Source organism: Bacillus rossius, chromosome 3 (genome assembly GCF_032445375.1).
Source record: "Bacillus rossius redtenbacheri isolate Brsri chromosome 3, Brsri_v3, whole genome shotgun sequence".
Taxonomy (NCBI): Eukaryota; Metazoa; Arthropoda; class Insecta; order Phasmatodea; family Bacillidae; genus Bacillus; species Bacillus rossius.
The window spans coordinates 3,835,414-3,851,682 of record NC_086332.1 but is presented as its reverse complement, the minus strand read 5'-3'; the positions used below and the strand labels follow the sequence as shown (position 1 = coordinate 3,851,682).

At 38.6% G+C, this 16,269-nt stretch overlaps 1 protein-coding gene across 1 annotated transcript in view; it reads left to right on the top strand.

Annotated features, from left to right (window-relative positions):
• The window catches only part of LOC134530004 (proline-rich protein 36-like), a 258,535-nt gene that overhangs the window by 226,865 nt on the left and 15,401 nt on the right, over positions 1-16,269 (top strand). The window contains exons 27-30 of the mRNA XM_063364530.1: positions 5,890-6,104; positions 8,876-9,087; positions 9,900-10,061; positions 14,218-14,250. Of these exons, the coding sequence (XP_063220600.1) occupies positions 5,890-6,104; positions 8,876-9,087; positions 9,900-10,061; positions 14,218-14,250 (622 nt within the window). The remainder of the gene's footprint in view (positions 1-5,889; positions 6,105-8,875; positions 9,088-9,899; positions 10,062-14,217; positions 14,251-16,269) is intronic.

The following is a 16,269-nucleotide window of genomic DNA, read 5'->3' as shown; positions in this document are numbered from 1 at the left end:
TGCATCTGGGACTACAGGAAACTATTAAGATTTTAAGGAATGGACTGGGTTATCGCTTTGTATCGCGCATTACTGATACACATTGTAAACGTTTAGTAATTCCAGACACTTTATTCGTTCAGTAATCAACATTTCGTCACCTTACGCCATTGATGGTTATTCTACCAGTGAGGAAGAAAGAAACGAAAACGAAAAACAAAATAACAAAACAATCGCATAGTGAACAGTGTTGCCACAGGGCATAACATAGGTCAAACAATCGATATATAATAATAGTAATAATAATATAGAGTGCAAGAGTTCAATGTCTCAATACTCTCCCTCATTGAAGAGTGCACTTTAGTCGTCACCACTTTAGTCCAATTCCATCCATGTGGTTTGATAGCTTCGGTCTGTGAAGTGGTTTTGTTAGCATGTCCGCTAATTGGTTGTCCGTTGATATAGGTTGAATGTCAATTAGTCCTTCCTGTACGACTTCTCTGACGAAAAAGTGCCGGATCCGTATGTGTTTTGTTCCGGTGCATTTCCGGGTTCTTGGCTAGTTTGATAGCGGTTTCATTATCGACGTAGAGGCTCGGAGTCTCACGAAGGCTGCCGAGCTCTGTTAGAAGTCCTCCCAGCCAGACCAATTCCCTTGCGGCCTCACTGGCGGCCACGAGCTCTGCCTCAGTAGTGGATATTGCAACGCTGGTCTGTCTCTGACTGCACCATGAAATTGCTCCTCCAGCATACTTGGATATTATCCCTGATGTGGACCGTCCGGTGCTGGGGTCTCCACCAAGATCCGCATCACTGTAGCATTCGAGGAAACTTGGGTCCTTTCCTGATTGGTATACGATTCCAAGTTCCTCAGTTCCTTTCAGGTATCGGAATATTCTTTTGACACGAACTGTCTTCAGCAGTTGGTTTTTCCAGTGCACGCGAGGCAACGCCTACAGCGAACGCGATGTCCGGTGTTGTTGCTACCATTAAGTACATCAGTGCGCCTACCGCTTGACGATATGGGTAGTTTTCGATTTCTCTCCCTGATTCAGAATTCCCTTGTGGATTACTTACAATGGGTGTCGACACGCTCCTACATTTTTCCATGCCGAATCTCTTCAAAATCTTCCTAGTGTAGTTCCTTTGGTCTACTTTGATTGTACCATCGTCTTGATGGGTTACTTCCAGTCCGAGGAAGTAGGACAGCTTCTTATGGCTGACTTTCAGATTTCAGCGCTTCCAAAAAATTGTCCAACTCCCTTTTGCTGGTTGATGCAATGAGCCCATCGTCAACGTACAGTGCTAGGATGAGTTGATCTTCACCTATTTTTCTTGCAAATAGACAGGGGTCAGCGCTACAAGTAGTGAAATCTAGGGTTTTCAGAAAATCAACGAATCTCTTTTGCCAACATCGTGCTGCTTGTTTCAGTCCGTACAAGCTCTTTTTGAGTGTGCAGACTTGATTTGTGCCGTCATTGTACACATCAAATTGGGCGAGTGACATTTTCTTGCTTGCTGCGATGCTTAGGATGGTTCTTATAGTACTCATCTTTGCAACAGGACTAAATGTTTCATTGTAATCTACCCCTTTCTCTTGTGAGAACCCTTTGACGACTAATCTGGCCTTGTATTTTTCAATGTTTCCATCTGGGTTTTCCTTGATCTTGTATGTCCACTTGCAAGCCAGTGCCTTCTTGTCTTTGGGTAAGCTCTGAAGCGTCCATGTTTCGTTTTCTGTCAATGCCTTCATTTCTGTGTTCATAGCTTGTCGCCAGCTCTCGGAGTTTTTTGAATTTATTGCTTCCTGGTAAGTACCTGTGGTGTCGGGATTATCTGTCTTAATGAGTGAAACGTATTCTTCGTATCGCTGGGGGGGTCTTATTTTGTCCCTGTCTCTCAGTGCCATCTTCTGGTTTTTGACATTCTCTGGGTCGCTGAATTCTAGGAAATCTTCCAGATCACTTGATTCTCCTTGACATTTTTCGGGAGTATTTTGGCTATTGAACTGTTCTTCGTCCTCTGATTCGATTTCCTTTTCTTGACCCTCTTGTGACTGAGATTCCTCACACTTGTTGGGAAGGGAAATTGCCATTTTTGTTGTCAATGGTTTTTCGTTGAAGACTACGTCTCTGGATCTTATAATCCGTCTTCCGTTGTTCCATATTCTGTATCCACAGAAGTCGTATCTGACTAGGATACCTTTGATGGCTTATTTGTCCAGTTTACCCCTTCTTTGTTTTGGTATGTGAGCGTAGAATTTGCTTCCTATTATCTTAGGTGCTTGAACCAAAGTTCAAATGGAGTCTTGTCTTCTATTGTGGTTGGACCAGTTCTATTTAGAATGTAGACAGCTGTATTGGTCAATTCAGCCCACAATGCTTGAGGTAGGTTGTCATGAGCGTGTAACATAGCTCGAGCAGCTTCCACGACCACTCGGTTGTCTCTTTCTATGTATCCGTTCATCTCGCTGCAGTAGGGCATCGTGAGAATCTGTTGGATACCTTGGTTATCTAATAATCTCTTCATTTTGGAGTTGTCAAATTCTCCGCCGTTATCACTCAGAAATGACTGTGCCTTGTGACCAGCACGTTCACATTCTTTCAGCACTAGGAGGAATTTTTCATAGACCTCAGATTTTTCCTTTATGAAATATATGAATCGAAATCTCGTGAAATCGTCTTTGAATAATACATAATAACGGGAACCTGAACATGATGGTTCGAATGGGCCGCATACATCGGCGTGGATGATTTCACCGGGTGCTGTGGCTCTTTTCCTTCTGCAAAACTTGAGTCTGTGTGCTTTGCCATAAACACAGCCTTCGCAAACTTCAGAATCTATCTTGACAGTTATGCCTAGTTCTCGTTCGATGAATGCCTTGACATGCTTCTTATTTTGATGTGCTAAGCGTTCATGATAGAGCTGCAGAAGATCTTCGTCGCTGGATACAGAGTTTACATGATTAGCACTGGATAGATGCAGTTGATACTGTCCACCATTCTGCAATCGGGAGCCGGTCAAGATGTTCTTGTTATTGACTTGGAAACAGCATTTCTCGGCTGTGGAAACGAACTTGCTGCCAGGGTTTTTGTCCTGAGCAGACAAGACAGAAAATAGGTTTTTGCTCATTTCTGGCACGTACCAAACATTAGAAAATGTTAATTCTCTCTGTGTACCGTCAATGTAGGTGTGGACAACATCATCACCTGTACCGATGGCTGGCACACTAATGCCATTTGCTGTTGTCACCTTATGGGGAGAACTGAATTCTTTAACAGACATAAAAAGAGACTTGTTGTTGCAAACATGGTTTGTGGCGCCATTATCTACAAACCAATTTTCATTATCACAGTTGGCGGAAAATACTTCATTGTTGGTAGCATATAACACCATGTTGCTGTCAGAAAGGTCTTGAGATTTATTTTTAGGTGGCCTACCATCCCTTTTCCATTTTATGCAATTCTTAATAACGTGACCTTCTTTATGGCAGTAGTAACAGGTTACTTTGGACTTGAAATTATGTTTGAATGCAACAAGTGCCTCTTGTGAGTCTAAACATTTGGCCTGAGAGCCTTTGATTGCTATTCTCTTTCGTGGGTACAGAGCTGACTGGTTAAATTCTCAACCGTCCTTTCACTTTTAGGCATTAGAAGCCAGCTGGATTTGAAAGAGAAATACTCAGGGGGCAGAGTCTCCAGAACCTTACAAATGAGTAACATATCTGGCAGAGTTTTAATTTCCATGCTTTCAGACAACTGTATGTTGAGGTTATTCCAAATATTTTTAATCTTTGACAGGTGACTAGCCATGTCGTCATTGGAATCTGACTTGTACGTGAAAAATTGCATACATAGACAGAAAGCTTTATCTTCAGTGACACCTTCATATAATCTATGTAACTCTTGCCAGACTTCCTTTGAAGTGTTGTACCTCATTACTTGCGTTAAAGTTTCTTCTGTTAGGTTACTTTTCAGAATCAATAAAGCTTTCGTGTCCGCATTTTGGTAGAAGTCTAATTTGGTATCATGAGCTGTTACCTGTTGAGCAGAAGCCGTTGGATCGGGTGGGACAGGCTTGGTCAACTTGCCGATGACAACGTCCTCACCCCCGGGGAATACTTCTGAGTAGGATAAGTACCTTGTACTTCCATGTAGCCCAGTTGTTCTTTCCTTCGAGATTGCCAATGTTTACCTTCAGATCCATTTCGAAAAACTTCGACCGACTAATGGATCAAGAACTTGAAACGGGTTAACACACGCGCAACGAAAAGATAAAGTCGATAAAAACAGTCCTGCGATCCTGGGCCCATAACCTATTAAGATTTTAAGGAATGGACTGGGTTATCGCTTTGTATTGCGCATTACTGATACACATTGTAAACGTTTAGTAATTGCACAGACACTTTATTCGTTCAGTAAACAACATTTCGTCACCTTACGCCATTGATGGTTATTCTGCCAGTGAGGAAGAAAGAAACGAAAACGAAAAACAAAATAACAAAACAATCGCATAGTGAACAGTGTTGCCACAGGGCATAACATAAAGGTCAAACAATCAATATATAATAATAGTAATAATAATATAGAGTGCAAGAGTTCATTGTCTCAATAGAAACAAGGTTAGGTTCCTGAAAAACACCACCATCACCGACCATGCTTAAAACTTACGACAAAGTTGGGATTGATAAATATGAGATGAGTTATGCAAAATAACCTTTGTTATTGTCTTATGTACTAATAGGAGTGGCTCCATCGTCTCCTTCACTTGGAAACGTGCTTGTGTGCTTCTGAGCGGAGTTACACTGTCGCTGATGTGTGTTGTTGGATCTAGTGTTAACAACTTGATACATTTGTAAATAAAATTATCAGTGGCTCAAGCGTAACAGGATTGAACTGTCACTCGGAACTTGGCGTGTGTGCGAGTGTCACATTTACACTTGAACGTGACCAATCCTTGGTATGCAGCTATTTGTATGAAAGTGATTGACTTATTTAACCTTTGGCATACAATATTACATTTTTAAAAATATCTGAAGATTCACAATGTAGGGTATGCAAATGCCTTGGGGTTTAAGTGAAATAATTTTTAAAGGTAGATTTTGAGAGTTGAAAATCTACGTCTCTAACTATCCAGTAAAATGTTTATAATTAAATGAAGTTGAAATTACGTCTATCTCTAATTTATAATTATTGAAATATGTAATGAAGATAAAATACAATTTTTTTTCTATTAGTACAGTAAAGCATCCATTATCTGATACAATGGGTTTGGGGATATTCAATAACTGATTTTTCTTATATCCAATCATTTATGACCAAATTTGTACCTGTTGCATAGGAACAATACATATGAAAAAAGAAACATTGATATTTAAACACATAACTATTTATATTTTGTATCACACATCTTACAAATATATGCCTGACATAAAATAGTAATAGCACATCTAAGAGAGCTTGCTTTTTGGAAAAAAAAAAAGTCCAAAATTGTCTTTTGCGTCAGAGGCGACACTCTGCTAAATCTCGCACTAGCACCGCTAGCTGAACCCTGTGGCGTGCAAACTTGAATTTGCCGACTGGAATACTTTCAGTTAAGTGATATTTTATTTGGATAAACGATTCTCTACTGTATAATATTATCTATTTATCCAAAAATTTACCATCACTGTGGTGAGTGAAGCATTGAAGATTTAAAAAAAAAACCAACATGGTGTTTATTTGAGAATGGAAACGGTTAAACTTTTCTTATTATTGTTTCCTTGGTCTTCTCAAAATCAGTACTCCTCCTGTGATGAGATTTTTACTTTTTATTAATTATTTTTCTTAATTTGTTGTTTGTAAATGTAATGATTTCCAGTTTGCAATGTGCGTGAGGTCGGGCTCATGTGTGTGCGTGTGTGTGTTGCAGCTCGGCGGGCCCCCAGCTGTCCCCGGCAGCGACGGTGCCGCGGCCCACTCCGCCCCCCGTGCCCCTCCCCGCCACACACCCCCTCCACCCGGGCTCCCACCCCTACTCCTCCGCCCCCTTGTTCGCTCCCCCGCCCGTCGTCACCGCCAGCCCGCTCAGCCTGCCGCCCGCGCCCAACCCCAACCCCTTCTCCGCCGAGTCTCTCTTCCAGACAAGTGAGTACCTGCCGACATTCCGTTGCCCGTACGGGTTGGCACGAGCCGATCTGGCCGATTGCCGATTCACGATACGCTCGTTAGTTTGCGCCGGATATTACTGGAAAATGAAAGTGTCTGTCATAACCTAAAAAATCCACCAGTATCCTTTCCACTTTTCATACCACTACTGCTACGTACTTTGAACTAGCATCACTTCTTAGCTACAAGTTCCAGCCGTACGTATCAAACCTAGACTGCCTATGTTTTAATAACACTCTTGAATCTAATACATTGTAAATAGATGTATAACCGGCACTGTAAAGTTGGATAAGAACAAAAACTTTCTTTTCATGTAAGTTTTTAGATTTGAATTTAAAAAATTAATAACCAAATAGTATAGGACTCCACGTAATGTAAATTACTTTTACTTTTTCCCTGTGCAAAGCGACCACGTGAAACACATTTTCGTGTAAATGTTTGGTTCCGTAAATTTTTGCAGCCGCATGCGTTAAGATGGTATTTGGAATTCCTGTCTGTGAATTGTAAACGTATGCAAAGTCCCAAAATTTCATACATTTTTTTTTAAATTCTTTTTTTTTTTAAACTTTGTATTTTGTTGATCTTTATATTTCATAGTTATCTATTATTAAGTAATCTTATTTTATATAATTTCATATTAAATAATTTAATTTTCCAGCTTCCATTAGTAAATTCATGTTTCAATAAGCAACTAACAGGTCATCAACAAACAAATGAAAACAAGCTAAAAATATGAATTTAAAAAAAGAGGTTATTTTCCATTTATAAACTAAAATACATATGCATTTGCATTGCATGCTTTTCTTAGACTTATAAGTTATTTTAAATAGCTTAGTAAATTTATAATTTTTTTTTAACCAAAATGTGTTTTCTCCTGTATTAGTTCTGAATATGTGAATCGGCAACAGTTGTATTGGCATATAGGCCAATTAGCATATTGGCAAAATTTTGTGAATCCATACAGCTCTAGCCTTGGCGAAGTGCGAGACACTTTAATGTATTGCTTTGTAGTTTCATGCACTTAAAAACATAGGTTCACTGCATGCTGCAATCACTTGTCTCGTGTATTTCTCATATTGTCTCTCTGTGTCGGGGAAAAACATGACTGTCTGTGCCATATATAATAAAGTTATGTATGGCATGTGCAGGCTTTGCTGAGCTTTGGAGTTTGTTCTGTGCTTGTGTTTCATCCATTTCTCATACATTTCTTGGGTTCCAAGAACACACAAGCTTTTTAAATAAATTTTCAAGGGCTTTATGCAAAGAAACCAGGAGTTTGATCATTGATAAGTAATATTACTTCAGTGACCTGATAACTTCAGGATGAAGTGACAGCCATCAGAAGGCAATATAAACCTCCCTTGATGCTGAAAGTGCACAAACGCCAATAGCCGTCCAGAAGTGCTGTCTGAAGTGTATGGTGCATGGTGTTTGTGCACTTCTTGCAGCATTGGGAAGTTGCAAAATGCTCTTTCATTGGTATTATTTCATTCCAAACACTTTGGTCAGCTTTTGCAATGAGAAAAAAATTAAGTGGACAGTAAAGTGCATGACTTGGGGGGCTAAAGATTCCAGACATTTGGAAGAAAACAAAAACTATCAGGGTGCATGCAAAGCTGGCTTTGGCAGGTCGCCGGGGTAGAAAAGATTGCTATATGATAAGCCTAGCGACCCAAGCTGTTACTTTGAGTTTCATCTCTTAATGACAGTTCGGGACTTAGTACGTAAGTTTCTAAGCAAGAAAACTGTGTGTTTAACAGGTAGATTGTAGTAGTATGAATTTAGTTTTGAACAACAGACTGGAGTGTGGACCAAGTAGTGTGAAGGGATGGTAGTAATATTTAGTTTTGAACAAGAGTGTGGACCAAGTAGTGTGAAGGGACGGTAGTAGTATCTAGTTTTGAACGAGAGACTGGAGCGTGGACCAAGTGGTGTGAAGGGACGGCAGTAGTATTTGGACTGGAGTGTGAAGGGACGGCAGTAGTATTGGGACGGAAGTGTTCAGGGACGGCAGTAGTATTGGGACGGGAGTGTTCAGGGACGGCAGTAGTATTGGGACGGGAGTGTTCAGGGACGGCAGTAGTATTGGGATGGGAGTGTTCAGGGACGGCAGTAGTATTGGGATGGGAGTGTTCAGGGACGGCAGTAGTATTGGGACGGGAGTGTTCAGGGACGGCAGTAGTATTGGGACGGAAGTGTTCAGGGACGGCAGTAGTATTGGGACGGGAGTGTTCAGGGACGGCAGTAGTATTGGGACGGGAGTGTTCAGGGACGGCAGTAGTATTGGGACGGGAGTGTTCAGGGACGGCAGTAGTATTGGGATGGGAGTGTTCAGGGACGGCAGTAGTATTGGGATGGGAGTGTTCAGGGACGGCAGTAGTATTGGGACGGGAGTGTTCAGGGACGGCAGTAGTATTGGGACGGGAGTGTTCAGGGACGGCAGTAGTATTGGGACGGGAGTGTTCAGGGACGGCAGTAGTATTGGGACGGGAGTGTTCAGGGACGGCAGTAGTATTGGTACGGCAGTAGTATTGGGACGGGAGTGTTCAGGGACGGCAGTAGTATTGGGACGGGAGTGTTCAGGGACGGCAGTAGTATTGGGACGGGAGTGTTCAGGGACGGCAGTAGTATTGGGACGGGAGTGTTCAGGGACGGCAGTAGTATTGGGACAGCAGTAGTATTGGGACGGGAGTGTTCAGGGACGGCAGTATTGAGACGGGAGTGCGAAGGGACGGTGCGTGCGTGCGCAGAGTGCTGCTCGGCCGTGCCGGACCAGGCCGACCTGCTGCGGCGAGAGCTGGACAGTCGCTTCCTGGCGTCCCAGGACCGCAGCCTGGCCGTGGGGCCCCCGCCCTACCTGCGCACCGAGATGCACCACCACCAGCACCAGCACACTCACGTGCACCAGCACACCACGCCCCTCCTGCCGCCGCCCGCCCCCGCGCTCTTCCCCCCGCCCCTGGTGCGTCCCTGCCGCCTGTTGTGTTTCATTGGACGGTAACCAGTCCAGAATTCACTTCTTGCAGGAGAAACAAAAAAAAAAACTCTTAGATAAAAATTGAATTTAAATACTTAAAAAATTTTCTTCCATTATTATTTTTTTTTTACCAACATATTTACCAACATAGTTGCCAATGATTAAAAATGCATTACATATTCTAAGTATACTTGAGAGTTTAAGTGACTCGTTGACTAAAAATCACCAAACTGTGACTTGTTACCTTTTACCCGCAGACCGTCCATTTTATAATTTTTTTTAAAATTAAAATTACTTTTTAAAACTGCTTTTACCTCAAAATCAAATTTTTTTTTTTTTAGTTGTGGTTTACTTACCACGAACCTGTTGTCAAGACTTAAAAGTGATGTTTTTTAAAATAAGTCTGTTGCCTTATGTCTCGTAATTAAAATCTATCAAGAACTAGATATTGTGTTTCTGTACAAAAATCACTTAAAAAATATTATGCAAATTTTAAGTATGTATTTTTGTCATCTGTATTTGTTTCATCACTAGAGTAGATTTATTTTTTTAAAAAAAAAAAGTTAAGTTCAGGTTAAATTTTAAAACAAAGTTTCAAATTTATATATATATATATATATATATATATATATATATATATTTCTTTTAATGTGAAATGCACACAGATGCTTCATTAAAAAACAATTATGAAAAGTACTGTTTCACAGAAAAAAAGTTGTTTTAGTTGTGTATTTTAGAAACACAAGGTACAAGAATGTTGCCTGTGCGCGGGAGGTTATGATCCTTCTTTGGTGCAGTTCAAAGACATCCCGAAGCTGGGGAGCGTGGACTCGCCCTTCTACCGCCAGAACCTGGGGCTGACCTCGTACCCCGGCTACTCCCCAGGACTGCTGCACCCCTCGCTGGGTGCCTCCACCCCCTTCATGCCTCCGAGTCACCTCCCCACCTTCACGCCAAAGGTGAGTCGTCTCCGTCGCTCCCGTCCCAGTTGTGCGGGAACCTGTCGTCTGTTCCTGCATGGACGGCCTGCCGTCAGATCAGTAGTGTGCAGTCGTCACAGTGGTTAGGTTGTGAACACTTCCTTGTTATGAGTTCTAAGGAAATACACTGATACAAAATTTAGAAAAAATTATGCATGCATGGAATATAGTTATTGCGAAGTTGTAACATCATTTAAAATTAATGTGCTTTATTGCATAATCGTCGGGACATTTTATGCTAAAAACAAGTTTGAAAAGTAGGGGTGCCACATTTATGTCAAAAAGGCATTTTGGTGAGGTTAACTTTTTCATAAAAACAATTAAAGTTTCATGGAAAGTACGTCAAATCAAAAAGCAAAGTATACAAAAGCTCGCCATACGATTTAAATTAACTAGTCGTGCAAAAAAAAACGCATTTAGTTCAACTTGAAACAGAAAAATGAAAACAGTGAGCCGGAACTAACGTAGTGTACCCATAACTATCGTCTTAGAACACACTAACCACGAAAAAATGCGGGCTGTCAAATGTAATTACTCTCCACGAGACAGAGTGCGCGTGTTGCATGCAATCGGCGAGCTATCAATATTGATATTTCACTACATGCTACACAGCAGTGATAATCATATTTATGTTCATTAAACAAGTATGTAAGTGGTAATATACTAACAAATAATGGATTTTAACATTAAAATACATTATTTTATACTGGAAAAGAATTTTATGGGTAACATCTTACATGGGAAAAAATAAACACATCTAATGGAGAAAATGGCGAAACCGATACATTTGACCGTATTGGACGGAAAATTGTATTTGCGGGTACAACTTAAAAGAGTTTGTAAATACTGTATGATCCCATTATAACTACCACACTGCCTGACAGCAACATGAAAACCAATTGCTGTGGCACGGTGCTTGCCCTGTGATCTTAGGTAATGTTTACTACATACACAAAGTGCTTGGAATCCAAAAGCGGAACCAAAAACACCAGACAATTTTTACACTGGAATTAATTTTTCCAAATTTTGACGCCCTAAAATAACATTGCAACGATTATGTAAGTACGATGATTATGCGATAAAACACGATAGTTAAAATTAGGCTAAAAATGTTTTTGCAAGTTGATGTTCCCTCATTCAAGTTTTGGGTTTTTTAAAAATATAGTTTTATTTTTTGTAATATAGTGAAATCTCATTACAAAGTACTTAGCGTTACAGGTTTTCTCAGTTTAAGAGTATATTTTCTTATATCTTCAGATACTTTATGTTTAGTAACAGTTCAGTATAAATTACTTTCACATTAATGTAGGGTTTCTCAATTAGAGAATGATATTCCACTGTGTCGAACACGTACATTCCAGTGTCGAGGTGTTGAGCGGAGTAGGATCAGGCTCCGTCTGTAGTCCTGTTGGCAGTGCTCTTTGCCACTTGTCAACACTCACTAAACATTCATTTTTAGATATCTTAAAAAAATGCCATTTTACATTTTGATTAAAATTTTTTTTGTTCACTAGGGCATGGAACACTTCTGAATATATATAAAGGTTATTATCTCTTCTGTACTGCTATTGTTGTCACTCTTAGAAGTACACAAATACAAATGGTTCTGATAAAACATAATGACTATTAAGGCATATTGAATTCTGAAAGCTATCATTTAATATCTTCTATTGCAAGCAGTTTTGATGAACAATCGTAAACTGAAATTATTAAACACAATTGAATTCCTTTCAAATTTAACTAAATTGTAAAAACCCATTCTGATCTGATGTGTAAAAGTTATATAATTTATAAAGTAAGCAAGTATACCATGTTTTATCACATAATGGTCACACATTTTATACTAAAATCAATTTTAAAAAGTAGGGGTGCAATTTTTATGCGAAAAAATTTTTTTTTGTTAGGTAAAGTTATTCATAAAAGCGAAACCCATTCATGGAAAGTATGTTTATTTAAAAAGTGTAGTATACAAGAGCACGCCAAACAATTTAAATTAATAATACATGCGACAAAAACCATTCTTCAACTTTAAATAGAAAAACAAAATCTGTCACCCGAATGCGAGCCTGAACTAACGCATAACTATCGTCATAGTACACACTTACCACGAAATAGTGCAGGCCATCAAATGTAGTTAACTTTGCACTCGACAGAGAGTGCGCTGCATGCAATTGGTGAGATATCAATATCGATATTCGACTACTTGTGCGCGCTTTATACGGGAAGCAACATAATCAAACATGAATGATGCCAACTAGCACTGGCTACATTTTTATAATCGGTACACCGTGGTGACGCAGACGAACAGATAAAGGTTATAACGTTTAAAAACGTCTTTAAAAGAAAATTTACACGTCTGACAACTTCGTATTTCCGTTAATTAAATAAGTAAGTGTTTATGTCCGAATAAATATTAGATTTATACTTTAAAATACATTGTTTTATATGGAAAAAATACCTACACAAAGAGCTCGGAATCTTAATAGCGGGACCAAAAACACCATGAAACGTTTAAGAAAGGTTTTTTTTAATCCAATTTTTGACGCCCTAAAATATTGGTGCGACGATTTTGAGATAAAACAGGGTATATGTGTTCCTGAAATAATGCTTTCATTTTATGTACCATTGCTATTGAAAGTTTCCATTCAAGGTTACTTTTTGCAAGACTTGAAACATCTTTTTTTGTACTCTGGAGGGCCACATTAAAACAGGTAGGGAAAGGGAAAGTAAGGGAAAACTAAGGAATTGTGTAAAAAAAAATGGAAAAGACCTGTAAGTTGTCTCAGTGATAAGATTTAGAGGGAAAAAAAATTCTTGAAGTGCCTTAAACCAAACTGTGAAATCAATTTACTTGTGTATTTGTTTTGCATAAAGTTTACTTTTACTGTGTTATGCTATTTTTACTTTTTTTCTTTCTAAAATTTTTTTTCATTTGCAAAGTATAGTAAACAAATATTTAAAACATATGAAGAGGATTATACCAGGACTTTGGAATCCTTCCCCTTTCATTATCTTCTTAGCCAATCACGTAATGAGCAGATAGATTACAATTGTTCTTTTGATGGTTTTAGGGAATTCTGGCATTTTTACCTGGAAAAGCCAGGGAAAGTTTATTACATATTTGTTTGGGCACTCTGGTATTTTTTTCTTATGGTGTTTGTGTGATTGTTATGAAAGCATTGAATGTGCTCTAACATTGTTTCACATTAACATGTCTGTAGCATAGTTTGTTGAAATATTGCCTAGCATAATTGGTGGTTGCACTAACCATTTGATAGTTATGAGAGTGGATGTGAACTATTTGATAGTAAACCCTTTAACATGTCTTATCAGTGTTAATAAACAGCTAGTGATATTTGGCAGATATCAATTTTATGTTAAGTAATTGTAAAATATCTGTAAAAAAAGTTAGTATGATCAAATTAAACTGAGTTTGCTGTAATTTTTTAAAGTTTATTTTATAATTTAGCTATATGCAACATTACTTTAAGCATTATGCTACTGATGCAAGCATAGTTAATAGCACAATGTTTATTCATGTTGGATTGTAAGCAAAATATATTAATTTTCCAATCATGTCAAAATGTTTACAATTAGTGTCTTGGATTATGTACAATTTTTTTAGATGGCATACACCTACATTACCTTTTGCACTAATCTCATTAATGCACTTCCGCCGTCCTTGCCTTGCCAGAGTTACGTTTATTTACTTCTCGCATGCGGCACTGCCCAGGATTGCCAGACGTAACAGCAGTTCGCGGTATTGACCGTGCATTTTTACATTTGTTCCTGTCACTCGGAGTGACAGTGCAGAAAATTTGATTCAATTCTACATTTTAGATTATTTAAATTAGGTATTTCCTGCTGAATCTGAAAATAAAGATGTAAATTTTTTGTGTACGCTCGTGAGAAAGAAATTTATCTTGCAATGATCAACTTGTAATATCTTGTGGAAGAAATTCAGAAGCAAAGGTTCCATACTTGCGAGAATCAAATAGTGCATGGAACTGTCAATATTAAATAATCACCCTCTTAAGATTATTGAAGGCTGGCAGTCCCAAACCCCCCTTTGAGTGCCCTTTTTTGCTTTTCATCCAAGCTGTTGTGTAACGCTTTGTGTTTGTTTTTTCCGCAGCAAATGGCTGACCCCACGAAACCTAAACCAGTGGTATGTGTCTTGCATGGTTGAACCTTCTCTTTCTACTCGGTATAAAGTAGTGGTTCTTGCTTATTGGTCGGTACTTTGCATGCTGCAAGGGTTTATTTTTCTGCCAATTTCCGTGATTTTGCTTACGCAAGTTGCAGATTGGTCACAAAAAAAGTGCATTGTAAGTGTGTTAGAATCCTGTTATGTTCGAAATCCTGTGCGTGATGAACGCTTGCCGTAAAAATTTATCAGTAGGCACTTTCTCTCGAACTGCAATATTTACATGAAACCTAATATACAGTAACTTCTGTAGTCCCACCCACACAAGAAGTTTCATGTTTCCCAGCTGTAATGACCTCTAAGGTAGGTATCCATCTGTACATGAACCTTGGTGATGGCGTGGTTAGCAAGCTGGTCTCCCATGCCGACAATCTGGGTTCAGTTCCAGTCAGGGCTTTACATTTCCTCAAGCAGGGAATGTCGCAGGACTGACTGACCGATTCATACGCTCTCATCTCATTCTCCTCACCAGCATGCTCTCATATTCTGAACATCAGTCTCGTTTCAAGTGGGAACTACTTTCTGTTGTCACAGAATGCTCTTAATGACCATGATGGGAGTGTGAAAAGTTAACATCTTTAAGTTTTTTTTTGACGTGATAACGTCTTATAAATCGATGAATGCCATCTGCACGCGCGAAAAAGCATGACTCATTGTCACGTTCCGCCTGAGCCGAGCGTGCAAGAACCAGCCAACCACCGTGCGAGAAATTCTTCTATAATATCAAACAGGTTAAGGCGGGCTTTTTAAAAACAGCAATTAAAATAATTTGATTTATTTGTCCAATTTCGTCATTTCAAATTAGCAGTTTATTGAGATTGATTTGATTTCAGTTTATTTCTATAACTAATTGTTCGTGATTATATTTAAACAAATTATTTAAATTAATTTGCAAAAACTAAATAATATTTGAAAATTAAAAAGTATGCAATTTTTTATCAATGTTTTCTTATGACGTTATCACGTAAAATTATCATCCGTAAACCGACTTTACAGTCAAACCTCCCCCCCCCCCCCCTTTTTTTTACAGTTGAAGCTCTGATGCTAGTTTTTTTTTGTGAGAGAAATATTCTTTATTCATATTTCAAATTTTTTTTTCCACCTGAATAAAATTATGTATGTACTTTTTTTTTAATGCATCTTAATTTTAAGTGTGGGTGAAATGACAAGTATTGTATTTGTATATAACATTTCACAGACAAGCCAGCTATGTTATTTGTATGGTCTAGAATTTTGGCAAATGCCTGAAACAGAATTATTTTGTCTTATTGATGTTTGTGTACAGTAACACCCTGTCATAAACATTTTCCTGATAAATAAAAATAAATTTGTCTCTAAAACTTAGAATAAAACAACCAAGCACTAAAATGTTTGCTTGAAATACCAGTATTCAAATACTAATTATTGAATGCAGTGGGCAATGGCGTTGTTTCCCTGAGACGTAACTAATCATTTTACCAATGATCAAACAATAAGGACACTTGGAAAAAAAAGTTTTGTGAAATTGGAGCACCAACAATTTAAAATAATAATGTGAACAAATGTTACAATCTTATTTCACTACTCCAAATCTTCCATTGTTTACAAAAAAAATGAAAGGTTACAAACTGTTGTTTAATTGTGCAGTTGGTTCCCAAAATTGAGATTATTTTGCTAGTTATAGTTTCCTTGATCATAAGGTTATCGATGGCTCGTTTTTTTTCTGAAACCTACATCTTCCATTTAGAATGAAAGTACATTTGAACCAATACATTTCTAATTTAAGGCCCCTTCAGAAATTATGTGTACAGTACACATCAGTACTCTGCTGAACATTTTGCTTTGAGGGATAATTTAGCAGTACTTGTTAATTATTGTCTTTGAAGAGTATTACTTGAAACGTGACTCATATGTCATATGGATAGTAAATCCTAGGTCTCTTGTGTTTATGAGTGTCTGCATTCGTTGGCTAACTGAGCCTTCTTAAAGCACCGCCCAATA